Source organism: Drosophila ananassae, chromosome 2L, assembly GCF_017639315.1.
Source record: "Drosophila ananassae strain 14024-0371.13 chromosome 2L, ASM1763931v2, whole genome shotgun sequence".
In the NCBI taxonomy this organism is placed as follows: Eukaryota; Metazoa; Arthropoda; class Insecta; order Diptera; family Drosophilidae; genus Drosophila; species Drosophila ananassae.
In genome coordinates, this window is record NC_057927.1 from 14,922,275 (window position 1) to 14,934,681 (window position 12,407).

The 12,407-nt window shown below is 44.8% G+C and overlaps 2 protein-coding genes across 5 annotated transcripts; one reads left to right on the forward strand and one right to left on the reverse strand.

Moving 5' to 3' along the window:
* Positions 1 to 63: 63 nt before the first annotated feature.
* On the reverse strand, positions 64 to 662 carry LOC6499361. Its single transcript, XM_001954757.4, has 2 exons — positions 502 to 662; positions 64 to 438 (listed from the first exon to the last, which is right to left on the reverse strand). Exons 1-2 carry the CDS (start codon positions 560 to 562, stop codon positions 281 to 283), a joined length of 219 nt encoding a protein of 72 aa, XP_001954793.2. The 5' UTR covers positions 563 to 662; the 3' UTR covers positions 64 to 280.
* Positions 663 to 1,242: 580 nt separating this feature from the next.
* Positions 1,243 to 11,276, forward strand: LOC6501223 (protein abrupt). Of its 4 annotated transcripts, none has more exons than XM_001954758.4 (3): positions 1,243 to 1,833; positions 6,854 to 7,810; positions 8,894 to 9,944. In XM_001954758.4, exons 1-3 carry the CDS (start codon positions 1,629 to 1,631, stop codon positions 9,790 to 9,792), a joined length of 2,061 nt encoding a protein of 686 aa, XP_001954794.1. In that variant the 5' UTR covers positions 1,243 to 1,628; the 3' UTR covers positions 9,793 to 9,944. The 4 variants fall into 4 exon arrangements, with proteins under 4 accessions (XP_001954794.1, XP_014766951.1, XP_014766953.1 ...); XM_014911465.2 differs by lacking the exon at positions 8,894 to 9,944 and adding an exon at positions 7,899 to 8,517 and having other exon boundaries at positions 1,245 to 1,833; XM_014911467.3 differs by lacking the exon at positions 8,894 to 9,944 and adding an exon at positions 10,374 to 11,276 and having other exon boundaries at positions 1,246 to 1,833.
* Positions 11,277 to 12,407: the final 1,131 nt, after the last annotated feature.

Consider the following 12,407-nt stretch of genomic DNA (forward strand, 5'->3'; position numbering starts at 1 on the left):
TTGGCGCGAAATTTGAATTGTTCAATAATACAAACAACTAAATTTTAAGCCAAAGCACTAAGATTTAGTTAAATTACAGATAACATTTTATTTTGAAACAATAAAAGACAATTTTTTACTAAAGCTATTACTATTACTTTACGGACTATACAGAAGCAATTCCGGCAAGCCCTCATGATCCATGACTCATGATCCAATCTGCCATTTGGCAATCTAAAATTTTCCCTTCGACGTAATCACTTTCAGCACTTGAAAACTGCTTATTTATAAAGAATCCCTATTAGTCGACCTCAAGAGCGGCATTGCTGACTCCATTGAATCCTTGTCCTGTTGGCTGAGTGGTAGTTACGGATCCTGATACGGGGAACTCGGGGAGAGTGGATCGCTGCTTACCGGGTGCTGGTGGAACCGGTGGCAAATCCACCGATTTACTGGTACCTGTAATCAGCCATTTGTTAGTAATCATTGTTTATGCAGATATTTGTAAAGCAAACCACTTACTGCAACAACAACCCATTATGATGAACGCTTGAATTCTCCTCACTGAAAGTTCTTTGAGCATTAAATCAGGCAAATCAAATTGGTGGCCAATTGAAACTAGCGTGCCAGCGACTCATGGCTCATTGATAAGCGTCCCTGTTACTTTTATTCTCTTTTTGTTTAAAATGTAAAGTGGGTTATTTATGACCATGGGTATGTCCGTTATCATTTGTAGGTACAAACCAGGTCGTATGAACGTTATAGAAACCCTCCTAGCGATATGGCCATAGCGCACACAGTTTTCGGATATGGCTGAGTTGAAGCTACGAACTTGCCAATTTAGATAAGCTCTTATCACAAAAGTTTTTCTACCGTTCTGTAGTTGGCGCTTAAAATTTAATTGGTTATCGAATCGTTATCGAATCGTTATCGAATAACAATTATTTGATATTTTCTACAAAAGGATATATTAAGGATGATCATTTTATTTTTCTTTTAACTTTTTTTTGATGATAATGTATTTTTCTTCACCCAATGCCTATCAGGAAAAAATTGCTGCCAGTTTTCACACTTAATAGTAAGAAATTAATGTAAGTGTTTTCTGTTTCATATAAACACATTTTTTTAATAGATTCTTCAAACATTTAACCATTTATTTCACAATTTATATCCATTAATTTTAAATTCAAATCATTCCGTTAAACTTATCGGCTAACGAAAAGCTATCGACCGATATAAAGAAGTGTTGGTTAACACGTCAAAGCCAACGAATTGTGGGCGGGGAGGCGGGGCATTCATTATCAGCCGGAACGTAAACAGCGATAAAAATGTTTAAATCACACAGTGTTAATTAGAGCCGAAAACAAAATCAATGCGCCTGTGGACGCGGACGGCTAAAGATCGTAAGCGCGTGAACGCGGATTAATATTTAACTCAGAGGCCGGCTCAAATAGGAATAATAAATATATATAAGTGCGTGAGAACGCGTGAGTTGTGATTTGCGAGTGAACGAATCACGAAGCAAAGCGGATAAACAAAAGCCATAAAAAACAGAATCGCACGAGACCACCGAAAATCTCTTGTCCGTCAATCCGGTGTTAGCTTGAAGAGTTAAAGAGGTAATCGGCGCGGTCTATAACCTGGCCGCCATGGACGACGAGTTCAAGCTCTGCTGGAAGAACTTCCAGGACAACATAGCCAGCGGTTTTCAAAATCTCTACGACCGCGGCGACCTGGTGGATGTGACACTGGCCTGCGATGGAAAGCTGCTCCATGCCCACAAGATAGTGCTGGCTATATGCAGTCCCTACTTCCAGGAGATCTTTACCACCAATCCCTGCAAGCATCCCATCAGTGAGTATCTCAAGACCACAAGCTTTAATGTTTCATTATTTCTCAAAAGGTGTCAGCATTCTTTGTTATTTATAAATTGCGGATGCGGCAGAATACCAAATCTCTAGTCTCCACCTTTAAGTTTCATAATTTACGTACCAATCATCAGAGAAAAGCAGAGTCCTTATGGTATTTGAGGACATAAGCAGGAGTTAAAGTACCAATTTCAAAAACAAAACACGCAAAAACGCATTGGTTGTTATAATTAATCCCAACTATTAGCAATATGTATGAAACGAATGCAAAATTATTCGGCGGTCTGTCACATTGTATGAGCATTTCCGCCTGCATACATTTATTGGGGCATGCAATATACATAGTTCTGGACACCGACGACTAGCTCCCTCTGCATATTGGTCATTTTATCACCCAGGGGACTGGGACATGTCCGTCAGTTTATCGACAGCCTGTCTGTTCGTCACCGTTGTCAACAGCTTAGATATAAATCAACCTTTGTGTTAAATTCCATGACACATTCGGCGGTTATCAGGAGGCCAGCTACTACAACGGCTGGGACTACCACTACGGCTATGGCTACGACTGCGACTCCGACTCCGACTCCGACTCCTTCTCCGCCAGCACGTGTAGAGTTTGTCACGGAGTCGGGAATGATTTCGCTGGTTGTAAATCTAAAAGTAAACAGCAGCAGTAACCCAGAATCTATGTAGGTCTGATAATCCTCCGCCGCCACTTTGTCTATGGCCAGCAGGAGGCCATCACCACCTCCAGTGCCTCCATGCACACACTTTGGTTGTGTTTACCGAAGAACGCACGCATTCGAATATGCACTGTGATAAGGTTCGATCCGATCGGGGGATTGGGCTGGTGCGTCGCTGAGCCGCTGAGCCGCTGCTGACCTCATCAAATGTACTTCAAATGGACTATAGAACTCGCTATATAGAAAAATAAATGGTATATGGCGCATGGATATCATATCGCCCGGGGGCCCTCGTTCGCGGACGTGTTGAACACGGCTGCCTGCTGCACGGTGGCTTTATCTGATCAGGCTGGCAATAAAAAATAAGGTTTTATCTTTTCAAGTAGCAGCAGAAAGGTGCTACCTATGCCCACCGATCGTTTGCTGCTACAAGAGGTATTTCCAAAGATAAAGAATATTAATATACCCTATAAATAACGGTAGTGGCAGCGTGCAGTGGGGGCGAGAGAGTTATTAAAAATAAACCAACAAACAGTCCAACTGTCGAACCCCAACCACCCAGCCAAGCAACCACCCAACAACAATCATTGAGGTGCTAACAAGCCAAATGGCGTTGGTCCCGATGTTGGCTTACTGCCTTGTGTCTGCCTTGTGTGTAACACGCAGCAACAACAAAACTCTAAATATTTTTATCTTTTTATCGCGTTTAACAATCATTTATTGCCCAACTGAGCAACTGGGTCCCACCTCGCCTACTCCTACTCCGCCCCCTAGCAGTCACTACAGATATTGATTAGAAAGCTTTGTTCATAGAAGAGAAGGTCTATACTATCCTAAAGAATCCTTATTTAAAGTCTTCTATTTCATCACCTTGATATTATTGACCTTCAAACGATTAAACACGATTCCTATATCATTAAATAATTCCAAAAGTTCCATTTCCGCTGCTACTCGCTCGCTCGTGTAAATCAACCCACTCCCAACCACCATCTGGCCTGGCGGACAAGTGGTTATATCTCAGTTCCAATACAATGCTAATCCTCAAAAATTATCTATTTATTATTGGCATAAACAAGACGGACATCGGCTATGGGACTGTATGTTTTATCAGCCTTGCGTTTAGTGCCAGCCACTTTAGTTTGGGTATCACTCTTGATCGTAAAATAAGATTTTGAACTTATTGCTGGTTAGATAACGCACTCAGACACCCATCCGAGCTGCGAGCTCGAGGCCCAGTTATTGGGGGCTCTCCAAGAGCAAGACTCCAGGTCCAATGTATCCCCACTCCACATCCCCCTCGATCGCCCCGTTCCCGATTTCAAGTAGCTGGCTCCGCTGGGCTAGGCTAGGCGATCGAATATAGCCTGCGGTTGCTTACCAGCCATAAACGTTCAGTTCAGAAAGATAATATAATATCGATCGATGGACTTGTCGTAAATATTAAATTCCCAATGTTATAAATATATTGCCATACCGTGACTAAACCAAAGACGTTGTGTATTTTCCATAACTCCTAAGGGGGTAAAAAATATTTTTATGAGGCTCTGCTTATTGTTCTCCTAACAACTAATCCATTTTTGACTATTGGACTTTGCATTTGTGTGCTTCTGAAAGACGTAATCTGCTTAGAAGTTTAACAATGATAATCAAAAGTACTTTAATTTGCTCGAAACTATGTCAGAATTAAGGCTGATTGGCAGAGATTTTTATAATTGGAAGGAGTCTTAATAAATTAGCATAGAGTTTGGAAGAGATTAGATGGGAAAGTGAGGGTCTCTGCTTTGAAGAAAGGTATCTGCTGGGTGATTTCGCTTATCCATGATATCCTCCAAGGGAATGTAATCTAAGAACTCTTGTTTTTGAACCCTTCTAGTCATTTCCGCTTCTGGCCTTACCCGATCGATCGCATTGATCGCTACTCCTGTTCGTAAGCGTTTATGGTCTCTTCATATTATATCAAACTTTGGCTCTGAGCATACAGAATTTCATAAATGCTTTTATTGGCCATTTGCACTGACAATGGGTAATTTATGGCCCCGCCAGCCGGTAGCCAGTAGCCATTTAGCCATTAGCCATTACCCTTTAACCAGTGGCCACAAATAGTGGCTGGCTATCGGCTAAGCTGGACTAATCCCTGGGGCCTTCTTGGAGACATCGCCATTGAATTTGGCCCAAAAGAGAGTCGGTAGGCGACGATCGTTTGGCCTGCCGGGTTGGCTTGGTCTTGGTCTTATTTTATCAGGTTGTAGCACCACTACCAGCAAGACATTCCGCCTCGATTCAATTCGATTCGACTACTCGACTATTATGGCGTTCACAGATAACAAATATTTATGAATGTTTGTGCGACGACATTGTCAAAATGAGGCAGGCAGACCTAGGCACTCCACGCCACTCGCCACTCAACGGGGAGAACAACAACACCACCAGGGCCCGTGGCGTTCTGATTCGATAAACATTTATCATAATCATAAAATAAAATTGTTTTCGAAGTCGATCGCCTGCGATTCGATTGGTGGAATCGACTTGAGGGGGCGTGATATTCGGGAATGGAGGAACAAATCGAAATCGACCACAAGGAAGATATCGCTGCACTTTTGCCGCTGCACAGGCACCGCTCTACTCCACGCTCCACGGGATGGATCTACTTACATTGGGAATGTTCTGATATCAGCGGAGATCACCGCGGGTCACATTCCCATTAAATCCAGTGGCATACATTTAAGAAGAGAGCGATCGAATTGGACTTTTGGGTACTACTGACTGACGAGACATCGGTTATCAGCGCAGCATACACGGATTTATCACGATTTCCGTGAACTTTAGACAAAGTTTATCTACAGTCCGGGGCTTATAAACGGTTTATTGATTCGAGAGAAGTGGCATTCGGGCGTGTGTGGATCTCTTTGTCTTCTGGACGCATCCAGGGCCAGTGGCTTTATCTCTCCGCCGAAGAAGAGATGCTGCTCCCCGGGATGTATCTTCGATGAGCTGTTCGAAGAGATTATATGGCGGAGAAAACTAACGTTGGAGAGATAGTGCTGAGATCGAAGATCGGCGGGCTAAACTGTACCCCGGATTTTGATCTTCGCCAACTGTGAACACCCCGGCGATCATAATACGGACATGCCAAGGCGCAGATAGATAGATAGGCGAGACAAAACGATCCGTAATGACGACTACGGCAAATGATAGGGCAAAATTGATGTCGTCGCACGGTCAGATTAAGCAACCGAGTTTGTCTGTTGCCGATCGGCTATTTAATACACTTACAATACATACAGCCTCACCAGCCCGATGTACGTACGTCCGTTTGTGTAATAAAATTGTTATTGAGAACAAGAGATAATATTGTTTTTTAACTAGAGATTGATGCTGCACAGTGGGCTGAGGGGACTTTTTGGGGCAAAACCCAAAAAAGATTCGGGGTTTTTCAAGATTTTTTTCACAATCTATGGAGAGAAAGTATCAGGGAGCTCTTTTTTCAAAGAGATTAAATAGGTGTCTTACTTGACATTATGACTTATTGATTTGTTCCCAAAAATGTGATTTAGTTTTTCAAAAAAACTAGTTTTTGAAAACTTAAAAGGGTTTGATGGATCAGTATATCAAGACATTAGAGTCGTATCCACTTCAGAATACCATGTTTAAATCCTGCAAATTTTTTATTAGAAATGATATATTAATCCATTCTACTAAATCAATTATTTTTTGTAGAATTCTTCTCCCCTCAAGCTTATTAAAATTTTATTTGTAACTTATGTCCTAACATACATAATCTTTTATTTGTTTCTGTGCTCTCTTGATCCGAAGGTTTAAAAAGTACAGACCGTTTTTATTGCCTCGGAGAACTATTAAGTTTTGAAATACATTAAACTGATCTCCTATTCCGTGGAGATAAGAGATCGGGGACCACTGTAGTAGTAGTGGGGCGGAATCACAGCTTCTTAGGCCGTGTCGAAAGCCTGACTCGCCCGGATGATATGGCTATGGCATGCTACTTATTTTATAATTATGGCTGTGCTACTGCGCTGCTGTTGTTGAGTTTATATTTAAGTTTTCAGATTTCTTATCGTAGCTGTTTTTATGTATTGATTTAGTATTTGAACGTTTCGATGATAACATCTCCACTACGAATGTGACCTCCTTTCCTACTGATGTTATTGTCGTTCCACAGAATTTATGTAAACAAGCGAATTACGCTGGGATTATTTTATGGAATCTTTCAAAATTTCCAAATAAAAACACTCTCGAAAATATTCCAATAGATCTGAATAATTTGTAATAATATTTTTCGTAAAAATCCCCACTTTCTTCTTGTAGTTATACTCAAAGATGTGAGCTTCAACATAATGCTGGAGCTGCTGGAGTTCATGTACCAGGGCGTGGTGAACGTGAAGCACACAGAGCTGCAGTCGTTCATGAAGATCGGCCAGCTGCTGCAAATCAAGGGTCTGGCCACCAACTCCTCGCCAGGATCGAGTGCCTCGGAGAAGTCCGCCAGCCAGCCCCAGGCGGAGGAGTCCCCCAACAGCAATAGCAATAACAGCAATGCCCCGGCACACAGCAATCACAACTCTAGCATTAATAGCAATAACAATAGCAAATCGGAAGCGGATCACAATGACTCCAAGGGCCAGAGCAACTCCAGGACCACCTCGCCAGGTGGGGCAAGCAGAGCCTCCAACGACGGCAGCCACCTCTACTCATCCGGCAAGCGCCCGTTGCCCTCGGACTTTGGCAGCGATGCTCTGTCCATCTACTCCGGCAAGCAGCTGAGACGATCGCTAAAGGATCATGGATCCAGTGGGAATGAGGGCGGTGGCGGAGGCGGTGGCGAGAACTCCGACAATGGAGCTAGTTTGGAAAACAGCTTGAATGCCGAGGAGTTTTTCCTGCCGCCCATTCCGCACATCTCAATGGTGGAGCCGCGTTACGATCTCGGCGGGCTGAAGCGCGAATCGGATAACACGCATCACGGCCCCTCTTCCGGGGGTGCCGCCAGCTCCGGCAGTGTTGGCAGCCTCACCTCCTCGGCCTCCTCCTCGACGGGGATCCGCAATCCCTTCGGACCGGCCTTCAACATGGAGAACTACAATTTCTACAAAAGCGGCAACAGTGGCGGCACCAGTGGCAGTACAAGCAGTGCCACTGGCCCCGGATCAGCCATCAACAATAATGGAGCTGTGGGACTCGGCTCCGGCACCGAATACCCCAACGAGCTGTATATGCCCAACGATTACTCCAAGAACTTTGCCAATCACATGGACATTCCCTCAAGTAGGTGCCACTTTAGATTTCCGTCTTGAGTCACATTTCTGTTGCATGTAGCTTGGCTTTCATCCATATTGGTTTTTTCTTGAATAAGACTGGGTTTTGCTTGCATCCAACCATCCAACCATCATTGCATCCATTGGCACACATCATCCGCATCTCCCGCACCCGCACTCGCACCCGCACCCACAGCCCACTGTACAGACCGCCCCGTATCCAGGAGTGCCCTCGAATGGAGAACCCAACAGAGCCCCACGATTGATTCTAGAGGCGGGATATGTGGGGTAAAGGCATTAATCACAGGCACTCGAACCGAAGGCGAAGATAGATAAACAATTGATAGCTTTGATTGTCTTCGACATCCAATTGTTCACACGAGCAGGCAGACACATAGACTCTCTCGTTGATCCAAGTCTGAAAAAATAGTAGAATAGTTGACATAGTAATGGGTTTATTGGGGAGTCCATGAAAGGTTTCTGTTTCTTGTCAAAATGCTAATAGTTGTTTGAAAATGTTATTCCTTAAAAAGGGATTTTCTAAAAGTGGTTCAATGATTAGTTTAGGGAAGCTAAGTACCTTTGTGGTGATTAGTTTTAAGGTCTATCTAGGGTTTCAGTGACGAATCTTGTTCTAAAGAAGGTGGGATCATTTTCTTAAAGCTGTTTTCAAGACAGAAACTATTCCAATTACATCCTTTTGAGACAGAGACACCACACACACCCTTTTTATTTTAATTTAACGCATAATTGGAGTTTCAGTTAAACCTTTTTTTAACTCACTAACTAACAGTATTAAAGCTTATTAAAAATAAAGAGACTTAAGTTGTAAATAAAAATATCTAACCTGTTAATGGCTGCTTAATGGCCCTTATAGAAATATCCTTTTATGCTAACAACCGCACAGTCTTGAGACACAACCACTAGCTAGCACATAACTAGGGAGGATCTGTGCCAGACGGACCTCCACCACCCACACAGAATAGCTTGTACCGACCCAGTCCCCTGTAAATAACACCCAAACCCATAAGCGCCACAGCGATCAACTTGACACTAATGATCCACAATTGTCCGTTTGTCGCCGGCGAACCAGACGGCAGCAACATGGTGATGCTGTCCACCACGTCGCTGCTCCACGGCAACTGCGTATTCAACCGCAACAACACGGTGGCCACGCAGCAGGGCATGAAGACCTACTGGCTGTGCAAGTCCTACCGGATCAGCATGTGCCGGGCGCGCTGCATCACCCACCTGGGCAGGATCATCTCAGCGACCGGAGTGCACAATCATACGCCCCATATGCGTGCCGGTCAGGGATCGGGGGGAGCACCAGCTACAAGTGCTGCGACCTCGAGTGCAAATCAGACTCTCAATTCGAATCCGAATCAAAGCCAGACGGGTTACCCGCTATCGGAGGCTTCGCATCACCTGGGCACGGAACTGCAGCACGGCAGTCGAGTGAGCAACATGTTTGCCAACCAGACGCCACCGCCACCACCACCTCCGCCGCCTACCGCGACTGCCGGCTCGCATCACCCGCACCACCACCACCATCACTTGGGGCAGCCGCTGCCGAATCTGCTGGTGCAGCATCATCCGGCGGCGCCATCCCATATGGAGCCGAGCCTGATGCACAACCCCAATCTGATGCACCTGCAACCTCAGACTCACCACCACCAGCAACAGCAGCACTCGCCACACAATCCGTCAGCACCACCGGCGCAGCAGCACCACATGGAAATGAGCGGTGGATCCGGCCCAGTGCTCCTCTCGCCGGCCCAGCTGCAGCAGAGTCCGCAGTCCAATCGCAGCAGTCACTCCCTGCACGCCCAGAGCCCGCCGCCAGTGGCGGAGGAGCAAGCGGCGCAACAGACGACCCAACAGGAGGCCACTAGCGGAAATGGAACTCCTGATGCCGGCACCGCCCACGTGATCAACTCGATTACGATATCGCCGAGCAGCAGGCACAGCTTCAAGATGGAGAACATGTAAGCCCGTCGCCGCAGAAGGATAAGAGTAACTTATTTTCGTCTAGTTAGAGTTGTAGTAGAAAATTGAATTGGAATTTAATTCGAAAAAGAGAGAATCAATGTATATAGTTTATTTACTTTGATAAAAATAATGCGAACCGATAAACCAAAAGATACTACTAACGGGCGCTCTGAAACAAATCCCAGATTAAGCTAACCAGAGTAATTTTGGATGTGTTTCGAAGCCCCGAGCGTATGTCACTGGGTACTAACCAACCGATCCTTAGCAAACTGATTGTCCTGGCAGGTAAGTCGATTGCATGACACACATAAACACACATAATTGGGCTCATTCGTGTATGTCCTGGCATTCAAAACAAACATAACCAAGAGGAGATTAGCCATCCGATAATCAAGTAGCACTACTCCATCGACTGGAGCATTACTAACCATAGAGAATTTCCAAAGATTCAATCCTGAAATCCTTTGAAGGATTTTTTATGTCTTGGTTATGCGACATTCAAATGGGTATTGCTTGCTTGGGTATTACCGAACCAAAACCCCTACCGATCCTCACCAGCTATCTTGTATGTCTTGTAGTAGCACCCGGCGAACACTGGTTCCAGGGCAAGCTGGAGTTCATGCTGAGCCAGCGGGGCAAGCCGCTGCTCGTCCACGACGGCCACACCTTCGGCATCCAGTACGTGCGCAAGGACAAGAAGTACTGGCAGTGCAACCTGTCCCGCAAGTTCAACTGCAAGGCGCGCGTCACCACCACTGACACCGGCGAGATCATCGTCACCAACAACGAGCACTGTCACACGGAGATCCGCCAGCACCTGCGCAAGGACTACCAGCGCAACAAGGTGATGATGAACGCTCTGATCAACCTGAGCACCAACCGTTTGGCCGACCTGCGCCGTCACAACCTTGCCGGTCTCGGCGCCCTGCCTTCGATGGTGGTTCCCGAGGCTCTGGCCCAGGCTTCGCCCATCCACGAGATGGTCCAGAATCTGCACGACATGGCAGCCAAGGCCACGGCGGAGCAGCAGCAGCAGCAGCAAAGGGAGCAACTGCAACGGGCGCAGGAGATGGAGGAGCCTCTCGACTGCAATCGTCGATCTTCTGCAGCGCTCGAGGAGATGGCCCGCAGCTTCATAGCCAACAACAGCAAGCCCTCCATTGCCTTCCCCGGCAGCGATGTCCATGTCGATCCCAAAGAGGAGCCCTCGTGGAAGGAGAAGATCGAAGGCGAGACGCACTAGGGGCACATCCAAACAAATATCAGGTCAAAGGACGGTTAAGTACAAAAATGGAATGATTTCAATAATACTCAAATACAAGGCGTAACCAAAACAATTCCAAAGAATTTAGTTAATACATATTAAGCGTACGGGCACTTGACTAGATAGAGCATTTCCATGAGTTTTTGTCGTTTGATGTACGTGGCGTTAGATTTACTTTGTAATAGATGTTGAATTTTAATAAAACTTTTTTACGAAATCACTCAACTTTATTAACTGGAAGAGGACAGGGCTTTCCAACTGGGTTTAAATGATAACGTAAGTATGAAATTCAAAGTATTTATTAGATGCTATTGGAAGCTACAATTTATTGTGAATATTTTCTATAGCTTTCCTTTCAATATTTTAAAGGGAAGTTCCCTATCTTACCAATTATTTTTCGATTAGAGTCTATGTTTTAAAGTTTATCTCAAATTTTCTGGGGCATCCCCTTCGAAATGCGGAAAACGCGTGGGGAGGACTATTTGACCCACGACGAAGGCCATATCTTTGCCAATAATTATCAGATTCACGAGCGGAATACCTTAAACGATTTGTGGATAGATTCTCCATTGATCTGCATCAAAATCCAGGAACAAAATATTTTTTCGATTTTTTCGTAAATTTTCTGGGGCATCCTCTTCGAAATGCGGAAAACGCATGGGGAGGACTATCTGACCCACCACGAAGGCCATATCTTTGCCAATAATTATCAGATTCACGAGCGGAATACCTTAAACGATTTGTGGATAGATTCTCCGTCGATCTGCATCAAAATCCAGGAACAAAATATTTTTTCGATGTTTTCTTAAATTTTCTGGGGCATCCCCTTCGAAATGCGGAAAACGCATGGGGAGGACTATCTGACCCACCGCGAAGGCCATATCTTTGCCAATAATTATCAGATTCACGAGAGAAATACCTTAAACGATTTGTGGATAGATTCTCCATCGATCTGCATCAAAATCCAGGAACAAAATATTTTTTCGATTTTTTCGTAAATTTTCTGGGGCATCCCCTTCGAAATGCGGAAAACGCATGGGGAGGACTATCTGACCCACCGCGAAGGCCATATCTTTGCCAATAATTATCAGATTCACGAGCGGAATACCTTAAACGATTTGTGGATAGATTCTTCATCGATCTGCATCAAAATCCAGGAACAAAATATTTTTTCGATGTTTTCATAAATTTTCTGGGGCATCCCCTTCGAAATGCGGAAAACGCATGGGGAGGACTATCTGACCCACCGCGAAGGCCATATCTTTGCCAATAATTATCAGATTCACGAGCGGAATACCTTAAACGATTTGTGGATAGATTCTCCGTCGATCTGCATCAAAATCCAGGAACA